Source organism: Rana temporaria, chromosome 8 (assembly GCF_905171775.1).
Source record: "Rana temporaria chromosome 8, aRanTem1.1, whole genome shotgun sequence".
In the NCBI taxonomy this organism is placed as follows: domain Eukaryota; kingdom Metazoa; phylum Chordata; class Amphibia; order Anura; family Ranidae; genus Rana; species Rana temporaria.
The window spans coordinates 53,578,696-53,594,861 of NC_053496.1; the positions used below are offsets into that span (position 1 = coordinate 53,578,696).

The 16,166-nt window shown below is 43.0% G+C and overlaps 1 protein-coding gene across 2 annotated transcripts in view; it reads right to left on the reverse strand.

Moving 5' to 3' along the window:
* BTAF1 (B-TFIID TATA-box binding protein associated factor 1) overlaps positions 1-16,166 on the reverse strand; it is a 98,953-nt gene that overhangs the window by 61,337 nt on the left and 21,450 nt on the right. For both annotated transcript variants that reach the window (XM_040361808.1, XM_040361807.1), the window contains exons 2-6: positions 8,169-8,292; positions 7,967-8,081; positions 5,520-5,666; positions 2,723-2,880; positions 515-651 (exon numbers count right to left, since the gene is read on the reverse strand). In XM_040361808.1, the coding sequence (XP_040217742.1) occupies positions 515-651; positions 2,723-2,880; positions 5,520-5,666; positions 7,967-8,081; positions 8,169-8,292 (681 nt within the window). The remainder of the gene's footprint in view (positions 1-514; positions 652-2,722; positions 2,881-5,519; positions 5,667-7,966; positions 8,082-8,168; positions 8,293-16,166) is intronic.

Sequence of the window (16,166 nt, forward strand, 5' to 3'; positions counted from 1 at the left end):
ATGAAAACCCATAATGCTCCCATTTTTTAATCAGTACAAGAAAGATGTATTAAATGCGATTTGGTATTACCAACGCGTTTTGATTTTTAATAGGTTCATCTTAATCTCCAAACGCAAAAATCCTAAAGGATGGAATCTTAACTTTTTTTAAATGCAATGTATTTGAATAATACAAAGAAATTTCAAATCTTGAAGAGGGGGAGAGAGAAAAAAAAATAAAAACCACACACCACACACACACACACACACACATTTTATGCCTGCCAAGCACACAGGAGACCACAAGCCCTAGTGACCTATGCATATAGTTAATGCACCACTTATCTGCACATTGTAACAAACTTGGTTTCAAACCACTGAACCCATTAAAGTTAGCACACTAGCAAAATCTGCCAAAAACTAAAGACAACCCGTGATCTACCTGTTTACAGACAGGCTGCCAAGGAACAAGTATGATCGATTAGGCAAACCTTTAAAAATTATCTATTTGAGTGAACAAAAGCACCTCACATACCTCTTTTCATTGGCCTCCATTACATCCCGAGATCTCTGCTTTGCTATAAGCTTTGCCATTCGTTTCGCTTTATTTTTCTGCCTGTTACTCATGCCCGGAAGAAATTCGGAATCAATAAACTCTGCTGCTTGGAGAGTCTGAAAAATAAAATGCAAGTCTAAGTCACCCCAGATGAGAAAGGTGCAAATACACAGAGTACAAATATAAGAATGTATCTAACCCCAAAAATAAAAAATTGAAGCTTGCCAGTCCTTTGATGCAATGGTGCATTCATTTTAGAGCTGGGCTATTTTGGCAGAAAAAAAAAAAAAAAAAAACCCACACGACACACACACGATTCAAATCTTTTTTTTTTTCTGATGGACACCGCGCCAGTCCCAAGGAGCTGCGGGCAGGATTTTTTAGGCGAGATCGTGGCTTCGGCCTAGTCCACCACTATCCTGGGAAAAGGCCGCGGACTAGGCCGAAGCCTCGGCCTTGCCAAAAAAAAAAAAAAAAAACCACACACAAAAACCCTGTCCGCAGCGATCCTGGGAAAAGGCCACACCTTCGGCCCAGTCCGCGGCGTATGGCCTTTTACCAGGATTTTTTTTTAGGCGAGGCCGTGGCTTTGGCCTAGTCCCCAGCCCCAATTCATTCTTGAGGTGCCTGCCACTTTTTTTTTTACTTTGTGGTCATGCCAGTGACATTTCCTTCCTAGGGTGACATTTTACAATTTTATTTTTATTTTTTTTTAAGAAAAAAAAGGGAGCAGCATCACCCTAGACTGGGATCCCGAATTGTAGAGGTGCACCGAAATGGAAATTTCAGAACCGAAACAAATAAAAAAAAAAAAGATGTCAGGCCGAAACCGAAAATGACAGTATATATTTTAAATAAAATGTATTTTTGTATTTTAAATAAAAACGTATACATTTTTATATAACACATTGCTAATAGTATTAGCAAAATTTCCATGCGGTGCACCTCTAGCAGATATGATGCAGGAGACAGTCAGAGACTGCAGACGTGGTACAGGAGATAAATGCAGCCTCACCAGTGCCTGTACCCATATGTAGCAGCCCGCCAGTGCCCATATGTAGCAGCCCGCCAGTGCCCATATGTAGCAGCCCGCCAGTGCCCATGAGGTACAGCCCGCCAGTGCCTGGTAATGCATGTCACGCTGTGTGTCAGAGCTGGATCTGAATCGCCATGCAGACGCTGTAACGATGTCCCGCCTCTTATGACACACGGCACAATGATTCCTAGCACTGGATCAGAGTACCGTCTATCACAAAAGACTGTCTAGGAGGCGAGACATCGTTACAGCTGCTGCACAGCGATTCAGATCCAGCTTTGACACACAGCGTGACATGCATTACCAGGCACTAGGGAGGCTGTGTATGTACACAGGAGTGAGGAGGAGAAGGAGGAGAGAGGGGAGACTGAGGGGCGCGCCGGTATAATACACGTGCGGCACCCAGCGGGATGACCCCGCCCCTTTTTCAGGCACCATTATCTGCAACATTTCTGTTTCGGCAAAGTGAGTAAAACACCATTTTCGGCCAATATGTTTCAGCGGCCAAAATTTCGGTGCATCCCTACTGGAAAGTGCAAAATCTGTTGCAACTCTGCATACAAACCAACCTATCAGCTTCCAGTTATTGCCAAAACTTAACAAGCTGAAGTTAAGTGTTGATTGGCTACCATGCACAGCTGCGCCAGATTCTGAGTGCACCAGTTTTTAGTAAATCTCCCCAATTGGCTGTATGTTTGGGGCGGTTGTCCTGCTGCAGAATACATTTTGGGACAATCATACACCTCCCTAATGGCTTATTTATCCACATATATGAGCTGAGAAGGCTGAAGCAGAAACTGATGAGCGGTGGTAAATCTAGCAGTGACAGTCACATACGTTTTTTTCTGCACGGTGAAGCATAATTAATGTTCATCTAGTATGTGCACAGTGAAATAAGAGCACTTTGGTGGCATTATATAGTTTTTTCAAGAGGACTTATTGCATGGACTTTATGGACAGACAGTACGTTGAAGCATGCCCATAATATCTGAAACATTGTTTTGTCAAAAATCAATAATTTTTTAAACAAAAAAATGTAATAATTTAAAAATTGGCAATGCATCTTAAAAGTTGTATTAGTTTTAAAAATTCTTTGGTGCTCATATATAAAAGTCCTTCATCATAACAATGCAGCAGAAAGGTTTACCTACAGGTTTATTTACAAGCGTGTTGCTTGGCATGTAGTCCAGGTCTTCATCATTAAACAGCTCTTCAGTACTCATTCCAAGGGCAGCTCCCATGTCAAGGCCTAGCTTCTTCTGCAGCAGCTTCCTTTGCCGTGCTATCCTTTCCTTAGGGTCCACGTCCACTAAAAAAAAAAAAAAAAAAAATTAAGTTCATATTTGTCTTAACTTATGACTAGGCACTTCTTTAGTTTGAAAACAGGAGGCAACACAAGCTCCGTTTCAGAACTACAGGTAACAATGTTCTAAATACACTGTATCCCCCATTTGTCCTCTTGACCCAACAAGAATGGATGTTTTATAGGTAGCCCCCAGCAACACGGTTTTGCTCTGAGGCTAAAACTGTTAAGGTTTGGAAATCCATGCACCAATCCAAATCTATAAATTGAATACGATGCAGTGCAGAGTGAGGGACATAGACACTATGTGGTTCAATCAAGTGATGAACTTGGTGCACTATGGGAATCCTATCCCTATTAGCCCAATGTGGTTTGCCTGTTTGCACGATAACCCAAAGAGGTTAGGCTGAAGGCAAGTAAAACTAATGGGGGTCAGGAATCTTTCAGCAAATTCAATGTCAACTGTTTTACCACTCACGCCTTTGAACTACTTGCTAAATGGGCCATAGCCAAAACGATGCCATCAGATAATCCTGGGAGGGCATACAATGATGTCCTCCTAGAATGCCTGTGTCCAACGGGTCTCCTGGACCCGATGCATCACGAACTGGGGTAAAGGGCCAATAACAGTGGCCCTTTACCATATGATCGCTCTGTCCAATGACAGTGTCAACAAACCGGCTTATGTCCGGATCGCACCGATGGGTACAGTGTGTGAGGAGGGAGCAGGTGCAGCAGCGCCTGTGGGCTGGATCTGAAGTGTCCACAGTGCTAATCTGTGCCCATTCGTTTCACAAAAAAAAAAAAAAAAAAAAAAAAAACACGTTGGGGCGTTTACTTTCCAAAATGGGGTAATTTTTTGGGCGTTTCCATTGTCCTGGTGCTTCAGGGCCTTCAAAAAGTGTATGAGGGAGTCGAGAAGTTAAATGTGCAATTTACGTCCCTAGAATACCTGATAGTGCCTCCCTGCATGTTGGGCCTCTATGTGGCCAGGCTCACCATGCCTCTTAAATACGTTAAAATGTCTACTTTTCAAAAAAGGGTCATTTGGGGGGGTATTTGTACTTTCCTGGCTTGTGTGTCAAGAAATGATAGGCCTTCAGTACATCAAAGCAGGAACAAATATGGTCTCTGGACAGCCGCACTCTGAACAAATTGTAGCCTTTTATTAAAAGAAGGACAGCACTACAAGTCACAGCAAAATAAAATAAAACCTGACTGCTGACGCGTTAGTCTATGACTAAGCACTAGTTTCAGTGCGAAACACGTCAGAAGTCAGGTTTTATTTTATTTTGACTGGACTTGTAGTGCTGTCCTTCTTTTAATAAAAGGCTACAATTTGTTCAGAGTGCGGCTGTCCAGAGACAATCTTTGTTCCTGCTTTGCCAAGTGCATTGCCTGCACCTGAGCTGTCTGCAACGGAGGATATTCATCTGGGTTCCCACCTGGAGCGGCTATTCCATTTCCCCTTCAGTACATAAGGTGTGATCAATTTACAGTGATTGGCACCATAACTTGTAGACTAAGGCTGGCCATACATTATACAATTTGCATCTATAGGATTTCCTTTAGATTTATCAAAACCATATAATAGGAGGTCAAATCTAAACACTTTCAATTTGTATGCAATCAGACAGGCCCTAGTACTAAAACAGATCTAAAGAAAATTTAATAAGAAAACAATTGTATAATGTATGGCCAGCTTAGCTTTCACGAAGACCAAATATACAAGGACTTGGGTTATTTTTACCAAAGATATGTAGCAGTATAAATTTGAGGAAAAATAACCAATTTGCAAAATGTTACTACAGAAAAGACACATGCATTTTCTTTTTTACAAAATTTGGTGGGTAGGACTTGCCACTTGTCACATTTCAAGTGCAGTCTTGTGAACAAAATATCCAACCTGACTTTTTTACACTGCAGTTAAAGAATCAAACATAGGACTGACCCTCCAAATCCTTCCAATGGAGCGGAGTCATACCAATGAGGTAATCGGTGCATTTGTCAGCATACTCAGGGTTAACTGACAGCACTGTACTTTTTATATTGGCTCCCTGTAATCCTAGAAGCCAAATAAGACTTGCCTTCATTGCAAACACAATTAAAAAGGTTTGCTTTTTCTTTTTAACATCTGAATGCAGCAAAAGTTTTTTTTAATGTCTAGACTTGTATTGACTATTGTACTTAAAACATTTTATTTGCACTTTATCCAGCTTACTCTGAGCCTGACAAATCAAACAGTCAGTAGGTCAGGAGTCACCTAAAGTTTGACAGTTGCTGCCTCAACTGCATGACCTGACATTTGCTGCCAACAAATCAGTGTCCCCAATAGTGTCAAGTAACAGAACCCAGTAGCTGCATACATGCCTCCAAATTACTGGCTTACATGTTACAAGAATCAGGGAGCCGAGTCATTAACACATTTGTCATACTGTAGTTTCGTACATTTTTTTTCACAAGTAAAATAGGACAGTTCTACTACACGGGACTAATATTTAGAATATTACATAACACCAGCTGGGACAGGCTTGCCATGGGGGGAAAAAAAAAAAAAAAAAAAAAAACACACACACACACACTTTGAAATGCTATAGACTACAAGACAACATCTAAAAAGCAGCAGATAACTATTAAAAGAATACCCAATTTGTCATCTTGAACTTCAAATTCAACACCAGCTGAGCCCAGCAAGGAAGCACCGTGTTTTAATAATCTTGATATGTCAAACCTGTCAAAGCTCAGTCTGTCTGAGAGAGGAGACTCATCACTTGAGCATTCTGAACCAGCCTCTAAAGATTAAAAGAAAAGGGAGATGCAATTAGAATATTAATTTTTTTAAACAAGGTTAAGCCTATGAAAAGCTGGCATTTCAGCTGTTACCAAACACTTAACTTTAGCGATGTTTTTTTTTTTTTTTTGAAGTGTAAAAAGTTAGCAGGAGCCATGGTTTTCTGCTCCCCTTTAGCCTCTGTATAATGCATATGCAATCATTTGAGAAAGCCCCGAGGAAGTAGAACTTCATAATGACCTTGCAGGAGGGGACCTACTGTTGGCAAATCTTGCCATACAGGATGACAGCGTGTCATTTAAAATCAAAAACGCTTACTTTAGATTGAAAGTCTTTAACCCATCAGCTCTCACCTGTATACCCCTAATGGACCCAAACTATTTTTACATTTCTACCGATAATGGTCATTCCACCCAAAAATGGAACTTGCAACGCTTTTAATGTTCCTCCCCCACCTCTGGTGTCACATTTGGCACCTTTCGGAGGGGGGAGCAGAAACCTGTATAATACAGGTATTTGCTTCCACTTCCGGCGATAGATTGAGGCGATCTACGCCATGTCCTGCCCCATCTCGGCCCCTCGCTGTCTTCTGGGAGACACACAGGTCCCAGAAGATAGCAGGGACCAGTGAGCACACGCAGCGCGACTCGCGCATGCGCAGAAGGGAACCAGGCTGTGAAGCTGCAAGGCTTCACTTACTGAATATGCCGGTGTCTGCACACGGGAGCCGAGGGACAGATCAACTTGGGTGAGGACATCGCGGGTGCCCTGGACAGGTAAGTGTCCATGTATTAAAAGTCAGCAGCTTCAGTATTTGTAGCTGCTGACTTAATTTTTATGGCGATGGAAGTCTGCTTTAAATTGCTGTAATTGACTCGCATAAATCATCTCTCTCATACCACCGAATTTTGTTTTTTTTAAATCCGCTTAAGTAACTTATTCCCGCAGCACTGTTGTGTGGTCACAATTTCCTTTTTTGTTCACAGCATCTGCTGCCAAGGCTCTTTAATTTGTAGGTACTTCGCAATTAGATTGGATATAAATCCGTATTAAATATATCCAAACTAAGCGTTTTGGTGAATGTAACCAATTGGCATACTATATTCCACCCCCACAGGGTTATCTATAGCAGGACATGAAGGAGAGAGGGTAGGGCAATTGACCACTGTGTATACAGCCATGTGTGATTTTATAGTGATGTGGGCTACACAGATAAGAAAAAAGGAGAAGGTTAAGAGAAGGGAACTTAAATGGAGCATGCTCCATAGAGGACACCAGCTGGTCTACACAATCTTAGCCTGCAGTGGGGACACAGAAGATGGGAGGGACAGCAAAACACAATGTAAATACTTTTCTTTTAAATTCCCCGGAGTTGTTCCATGCAGTTGCATGACCCCGAAGCTCTGGCTCCAACTCCTGGTGCAGCTGGGAACTCTCCCCATCTTTTCGGTCAAGTGACAGCATGGGGGGGGGGGGGGGGGGGCCACACCGTGTCCTGTCACTTGTCCCACCATCTGCGTTTCGCTCTGCAATGTCAGTGCTGTTGCGCACTTCCCCTTTAGCAACAGTAAATTCCAAAGCCGTCAGCTGATCGGCCTCTAGCAACTCACTGATTTTTGGCACAGCGTATAGAATGGAAAGCAACTAAGCATATGCAGGAGCCGGATGAGACCATGCGTTAATGGACTGTAAACAGTACTGACACCGCTTTGTGTTTTACACTTTAAAGTGGATGTAAACCCCCCATACAACCAGTGAAGTGAACAGCCTCAGATGATACAGAGATGAACCATATCTCCCTACATAGGTTTCACATGTATATCTGCTGTATTTATATACCATTTAGAAAGACCATGTTAGGAAATTTTCTCTTCCTGGTTAACAGAGTGTAATGTCTGGACATACAGCCAAGATAGCTAAAATTGCTGATTGGAGGAAAGGCACACATCCCCTCTCCACATAGGCAGAGACACTCAGGAGGTGTTTTGCAACAGGGCCAGCTCCCTGTTTGAAATTTCTGTCAGGGGAGGTTGCTAAAATAGATAGACTACTTTTACCGGATGTGTCAGAATTTGTCAGGAGTTATCAGGCTGATAACACAGGAATCGGTCAGGAGAGAGCTGCGGGACTTGGCTCTTTGAAGAGAGATAACAATACTACAGATATACGTGCCCAGCTCAAAATTGCATGAATTGGGTTTACATTCACTTTAAGCAGAAAAGTCATTTGGGTGCAATGTTTTATCCATGCAGGTAAAAGGAATTTTGGGATCAGTATGGACTACACAAGTGGTATCAATACCTTTTTTCAGCCTGGTTGATGGATTCCACGCAGGAACATGTTTCACAACGGCCTCTACTGCCAGACCAGCTGCAATACGTGTATCCCAGTTTGGACTTCGCAAATAAAGCAAGACCTAAATATAGCACATAAATAAAACGTAAGATTCTATAGTGTGTTTTCTAAGCCGTTAAACATAACCATTAGTGGTCAACGATCTCACCTTAGATAACAGGTTATTCAGTTCATGTGGGTGAAGCTTTATTACTTCACCGAGCTGCTGTGCTGCCGCTTTTCGTGTGATTGGCGTTGTTCCTGTGTCCAGTAAAATGAAGAGGCGGTCCAACCTAAAAAAATAAAATAAAAAATTAAATAAGTATATAATATTATACACAATAGTAATAAGGCACTCTTGGAAGGACAGATATTTTTCACTACTATTCCTGCAGTTTTAAGTCTCCCTATAGGTCAGCATACAATTTACAGTACATAACAATGCAATTTAACAACTTCAGTCCCAGAAGATTTGGATGCCCAATGACCAGGCCATAAACTATGACCAGGTTTTAACTGACAATTGCGCGGTAGTGCGACGGATCCAAACAAAATTTTTAAATCGGGACTGCGACATTATGGTGGACAGATTGGACACTTGAGACATTTTTGGGACCATTGACAATTGTGCAGCAATCAGTGCTATATAAAATGCACCGATTACTGTGTAAATGTCAGTGGCAGGGAAGGGCGTTAACACTAGGGGCGATGAATGAATGAATGAACTTGTATAGCGCTACTCATGCGAACTGAATCGCCTCTGGGCGCTTTTTCCAGCCAGTGTCTGCTTGGCTGGTGCGGTCATTTTTACCCCGTAGGATCGTGACACACAGATATACATACACATTATATATATATATACTGGGCCAATTTGGACAAGATACAATTTACCTACCAGCATGTCTTTGGAGTGTGGGAGGAAACCAGAGTACCAAGAGGAAACCCACGCAGGCACAGGGAGAACATGCAAACTCCAGGCAGATGGTGTCGTGGTCGGGATTCGAACCAGCGACCCTTTGCTGCTAGGCGAAAGTGCTACTCACTACACCGCTGTGCTGCCCCAAGGGGTTAACCGTATTCCCTACTTACCTGCTCTGTACAGAGCAGCCCAGATCCTCTGCTTCTCGAGTCCCTCTTTGGCGCACCTGGCACCTCCCTCCTGCTGAGTGCCCCCCCCCCCCACCCCCCAGCATGGAGCTTGCCATAGGGGCACCAGAGCCAAACCGCAGCTCCAGCCCCTCTCCTTCTTGGCTCACAAGTTTGATTGTCAACAGAAGAAGGAGCCAATGACGCCCTGCTGCAGAAGCAGCCAATCAGGAGGGAGAGTCCTGTACAGCCCAATCTTTAGTGCAACATCGCTGAATCAAGATAGTCTCAGGTAAGTAATATGAGGGCTTATGCACACAGAAGGCTTCATATATTATTGTATTAAGATGTACACACACACACACACACACACACACACACACACACCTTTACAACCACTTTAAGACCAAAAACAAAACGCTCATTAATTTAATCCTGCGACAGCCAAGTGCACCCTCTATACAAATAAAATGTATCACAAAATCGCAGCAAAAACAAAACCCACCATTACCCCTGTTAGCCGACCTCTCCTAAAATATTAAATTGCCCAACAGTCAATTTAATCCAGAATAGAATGCATGAAGTGCAAAAAAATAAATAAAAGCATATATGCACAAATGTCACACACTTCCTTCACTAAAGTTAGAATTTTTATGCTTGTGTACATACTCATAAATATGCACAAGTGACATACAGCCAATCCGGTGTTCTTTTTTTTCCTGCTAGGAATGTCTGATGTTCATACATCAGTACACAGTGTGCAAGAGGCATAAAGGAAATCAAAAGTTGCTGGCCAAACAAAACAGTCACAGTTTAAAGAAAAAGGTTCACGTGTTTACATATGAAGAACAAACACGGCACTGCCAGCTTCCAGGTATACTGTTCTAGATGATGCAGGTGTGTCATGTCATCACTCACATTGTACAGGCTGATCACACAGGAAACCCAGGCAAGTCAATGCATAAATCAAATTTCTGGAAAATAAGGGTTTCATTTTCATTCATAACCACTGCTCACCTACAGTCAGGTCCATAGATATTGGGACAGCGACACAATTCTTGTTTAATTTCAAATCCATTGTGGTGGTGTATAGAGCCAAAAAGATTAGATGTGCTTTGACATTCAGCTTTAATTTGAGGGCATTTACATCCAAATCAGGTGAGCGGTGTAGGAATTACAACAGTTTGTATATGTGCCTCCCACTTTAAGGCTGGGTTCACACTTGTCTGACAAACGGTCCTACATTGGGAGCCTCATGTAGCATGACGTGTAAAAAATCAATGTTTCCCTATGAGAGCTGTCTTAACTGGTCCTACACAAGTCGGTCCGACTTTGAAAATGCTCCCTGTACTACTTTTGGTCCTACATTGATCCTACTTCAACCCATTGAATATCATTGAAGTCGGACCAAAGTAGTGTCCTGTTTATGAAAGTAGGATGGATGTAGGACCAATGTAGCAGAGCAAAGCAGGATGAAAGTAGTGTAGTAGTGTGAACCCAGCCTTAGGGACAATTGGCTGCTCAGCTGTTCCATGGCCAGGTGTGTGTTATTCCCTCATTATCCCATCAACAAGGAGCACATAAAAAGGTCGAGTTAATTTCAAGTGTGCCATTTGCATTTGGAATTTGTTGCTATCAACTCTCAATACGAGACCCAAAGAGCTGTCACCATCAGTGAAGCAAGCCATCATTAGGCCGAAAAAACAAAACAAACCCATCAGAGAGATAGCAAATCATTAGGTGTGGCCAAATCAACTGTTTGGAACATCTGTAAAAAAGAAAGAATGCACCGGTGAGCTCAGCAACACCAAAAGACCCGGAAGACCACGGAAAACAACTGTTGTGGATAACCGAAGAAATCTTTCCCTGGTGAAAAAAAAAAAAAAAAACACCCTTCACAACAGTTGGACAGATCAAGAACACTCTCCAGGAGGTAGGTGTATGGGTGTCAAAGTCAACAATCAAGAGAAGACTTCAGAGTGAATACAGAGGGCTCACCACAAGATGTAAACCATTGGTGAGCCTCAAAAACAGGAAGGCCAAATTAGAAAAAAAAAAAAGCCATCACAGTTCTGGAACAATATCCTATGGACAGATGAGACCAAGATCAACTTGTACCAGAGTGATAGGAAGAGAAAAGGAACTGCTCATGATCCAAAGCATACCACCTTATCAGTGAAGCATGGTGGTGGTAGTGTCATAGCGTGGGCATGTAAACTTCTATCTTCATGCGCCCTAGTTTTTGTAAAGGTGAACCCCTTAAAGTACTGAATTCTAGTCAGACCTATAGTTCTTCCCTTGCCAACCCTCATTCTAAGTAGCCAAAAGACCACCACTAGTTGCACAAATACTATATGGAAGTTTAAACATGTTCTACTTGCCTACTATGGGGCACCTGAGCCTCCAGATGTCCAGACATGGAGCTACGGGTTCAGCCCCGCCTCTTCTCTTATAGGCCGACTGACTGCAGCGGGAGCCAATGGCGCCTCAGCCAATCAGGAAGGAGAGTCGCGGATGACAAGGCACTCATGCAACATCGCTGGATAGAGATGGGGCTTAGGCAAGTATTATGGGGGCTGCTACACACAGAAGCTTTTTTTATTTGCATGCATAGAATGCATGAAGAAAATAAATAAAATAAAAGTCCTTCTGCCTTTTACCACTTAAAGGCAAATTGCTGCTTTCAAATCCAATTGGTTGACAGGATTTGGCTGAAACAGCCGAGTGCTTCAACTGCACATACAGTAAATCCTACCACTGCCAAGCAGAAATTGGAAACCCTGGCATTAAAAACAGCTCTTTTCAATATGACATTGCTAAGAATTGCCACAAAGGCCTTTTAATTTACTACAAAGACTCCCTCATTTTCTCTACTATGCATAATCACAGTCAGGAATGTCACCTTGAGCTCATGCAAATTCGATTCACTGCTATTGCGAGCAATTTCCCTTATTAGGCCTTAGATGGGCACTGACACCCATTCTGCATGCAGGATGTTATCGTTAGAGGTAGACCGATATATCGGCCGATATTTGACAATTTTTGATAAATCCGCATTGGCCGATTATCAAAATTAGGCCGATATTTTACAATGACCGCCGTTCCTTCTCCTTTCTCCACACTCAGCGGCTCTGGCAGCATCAAGCGCCACGCTAAGTGTGAAACTGACAAGTAACAGATGAGAGAGAGGAGCCGTCAGCTCGATGTCGGGGGGGGGGGGGCGGAACCCAGCAGCTATGACACCAGCCAATAGGATGGTATCCAGCCAGTCAGTGTTATGTGTCAGTGCCACCAGCCAGTGCCAGCATCAATTGCCAGTGCCACCTGTCAGTTCCAAACTAGTGCCACCTGTACGGAGGACAGTAGGAAGGAGTGGGTAAGGTTTTTCTTTTTTAAATCTGCCTAAAATATCGGCCACAAAAATTGGCATCATAGATCGGCCGCCCCAATTTCTAAATATCGGCATATGCCAGAGAAAAACACATATCGGTCTACCTCTAGTTATTGTGCCTGCATGTGCACAGGGTAGGATGCAGATGCAGCAGCTGCACCGATACAGTTGGCGTTTGGCTTAGTGTCCCTGCAAGCATGTAAAATTTTGACGTCCAACTGTGTCAATGCAGTTGCTGCGTCTGCATCTACCTGTATAAGCTACCCAAGGTGAATGCAGGAACAAACTAGAACACGTGTCAAAACCTATTTGAAAAAAGCCTTTAGGGCCAGGAAAAAAAAAAAAAAAAAAAAAAAAGGGGGAGGCTTATTTACATCACTTATGCAGGAACTTTTGTTCCTTGCCCAAGCGGTACTTTTTTTTACAGCAATGTTAAAGCAATGAAAAAAAAAAAAAAAAAAAAAAAAAAAAAAAATGGAAATGATCAGGTTTACATAATATAGCAGAGCTGCATCCATCTCAGGAGTAGTGGATGAGTACTCACAATATGTAGGAAACCATTTGTGAATTTAATTTCTAATAATAGCAGGTTAGAACTTTCTTAGCAAAAGTGGATTTACACTTAAAATTACAGTGCCTTGCAAATGTATTCACCCCCTTGGCATTTTTTGTGTTTTGTTGCCTCACAACCTGGAATTAAAGTGAAGGGGGACTTCCTGTCCCCCTTCCGCCGAGGGGCTGGTAAGGCGATTAGCTTAATCGCCTTATTGCAGCCCCTCCCTGTAGGCGAGCGCCTGTCCAATCGGACGGCGCCGCTCGCGCATGCGCAGTGGGTGCCCGGCCGTGAAGCCGAAAGCCGTCACTGCCGGGTGCCCACACTTGGAATGAAGTTGCCGGCCGGCGAGGGGGGGGCGAGGAGCGGAGCCCCGGCTGGAGCAGGTAAGTGTGTTTATTAAAAGCCAGCAGCTACACTTTGTAGCTGCTGACTTTTAATAAACTTAAAAAAAGGCTGGAACACCCCTTTAAGGACCTTGCCCCTTTTTGCGATTCGGCACTGCGTCGCTTTAACTGACAATTGCGCGGTCGTGGCTCCCAAACAAAATTAGCGTCCTTTTTTTCCCCACAAATAGAGCTTTCTTTTGGTGGCATTTGATTACCTCTGCGGTAATTATTTTTTGTGCTATAAAACAAAAATAGAGCGACAAATTTAAAAAAAAAAAAAAAAAAAAAAAAAAAGTTCCTCCGTTTAGGTCGATACGTATTCTTCTACATTTCCCCCCCCCCCCCCCACCAAAAATATCACAATAAGCGTTTATCGATTGGCTTGCGCAAAATGTATAGCGTTTACAAATAGGGGATAGTTTCATGGCATTTTTATAAAAAAAAATTTTTTTACTACCAATGGCGGCAATCAGCGATTTTTTTGTGACTGCGACATTATGGCGGACACACCAGACAATTTTTACACATTTTTGGGACCATTGTCATTTTCACAGTGAAACGTGCTATAAAAATGCACCGATTACTGTGAAAATGACAATTGCAGTTTAGGAGTTAACCACTAGGGAGCACTGAAGGGGTCCCTAAAGAACAGGGAAGGTGTGTTCACACACACACACACCTCTCCCCGTTCTTCAGCTCCGGTGACTGATCGCGGGACACCGGTGGCGATCGGGTCCGCAGGTGCGCCACTCAAGTGTTGCTTTAGCAGTGTGTTTGGGGTCACTGTCCTGCTGGAAGGTGAAACTCTGTCCTAGCCTCAACTCACACACAGAGTGGTACAGGTTTTGCTCAGGAATATCCCTGTATTTAGCACCATCCATCTTTCCCTCAACTCTGACCAGTTTCCCAATCTGGACTGCTGAAAAACCTCCCCACAGCATGATGCTGCCACCACGTTTCACTGTGGAGATGGCGTTCTTTGGGTGATGTGTTGGGTTTGCCCCAGACATAGCGTTTTCTTTGAAGGCCAAAAACTTCAAGTTTAGTCTCATCAGATCAGAGCACCTTCCTCCATACATTTTGGGAGTCTTCCACATGCCATTTATTTTTTTGCTGAAAGTAATGGCTTTCTTCTGGCCACTCTGCCATAAAGCCCAACTCCATGTACATAGGCCTATTGTTGTCCTACAGATACTCCAGTCTCTCTGCAGCTCCTCCAGGGTTACCTTAGGTCTGTGCCACCTCTCTGATTAATGCCCTACTTGCGCAGTCAGAGTTGGTGTTCGGACGACTTTTGGCAGGTTTGCTGGGTTCCTAGAGAACATCAAAGATTTTGATATTTTTTTAGAACCTAACTTTTACTTCTCAATAACACCTCGACTGCTGTCCCTTACTTGTTTGGAGAGTTCCTTGGTCTTCATGGCAGTGTTAGGTTAGTGGTGCCTCTTGGGTGTTGCAGCCGCTTGGTCCTTTCAAAAAGGTGTGTATATGCAATGACAGAACATGCGACACTTAGGCTGCATTCACACCTGAGCGTCGGTCGTTTTTTTCGGCGTTTTGTCGCGTGTATTCATGCTTATTTGCGCGTTTGCATACAGCGTTGTCCGACGTTTTTGTACTTTGACGTTTTTTTATTTTAGCCAATAGGAAAAATCATCATCTTTTCATCACTTGTAATGTTGGTAGATTTTTTTTAATCTTCTGCATGGGCGACAAGTTCTATTGATTGAAGCGACGAAACGCCTGTTGTCGCGCAAGTCGCTTGAATTGAGCGTTTCCATTACTTTCTATGGGAAATGGAAACACTCAAATACGCCCAAACCGCCAGATACGCGCGACAAAAAAGGGTCCGGGACTTGTTTGAGCTTCAGGCGATCGTCAGTTCGGGGTTGAGATGTGAACAGTCTCCATAGAGACTAATGTAATTTCAACCCTCCGGCGTATTGTAGCGTCGCGCTTCAGGCGTTAAAACGCCTAGGTGTGAATGGAGCCTTAGATTGCACACAGCTGGACATTTCACCAATTATGTGACTTCTGAAGATAATTGATGGCCCATAAAAAGCTCTGGTGCATTATAACAAAAAGGGGATGAATACATACGCACATGGCAATTTTTTTATTTTATTTTTTTCCCCGAAAAATTGTTTTATGCATTTATTTTTCAAATTTATTTTACTTCACCAGCTTAGACTATTGTGTTCCGATTAGGCTTCTTTCACACTATGGATTGTATGTCCGTTTTATAATATCCGTATTACACCTATTAACGGACGTTTATTAACGGATTTAATAACGGATACATACGGATAAATATTTTACCATTCTTCCTTTATTGAAAACGGATAATGTTTATCCGTATATATCCGTATACATCCGTTATATCATTCCTTTCTAACGTCCGTTAATAAAAAACATTTCACCCTTTCTTGAAGTCCAGCTCCAGAAGTCGTATGGATATTCAGGGGAACCCCGCCATCAATTTAAAACAAAAATGACGTGCGGTTCCCGGTAAATATCCATAACCAGACCCTTCAGGTCTGGTATGGATATTCAGGGGAACCCCGCCGTCAATTTAAAACAAAAGTGACGTGCGGTTCCCGGTAAATATCCATAACCAGACCCATTATCCGAGCACGTTGACCTGGCCGGCCGCAGAAAAGAGGGGGGACAGAGTGCGGCCCCCCCTCTCTCCTGAACCGCACCAGGCCACATGCCCTCAACATGGGGAGGATGTCCCCATGTTGATGG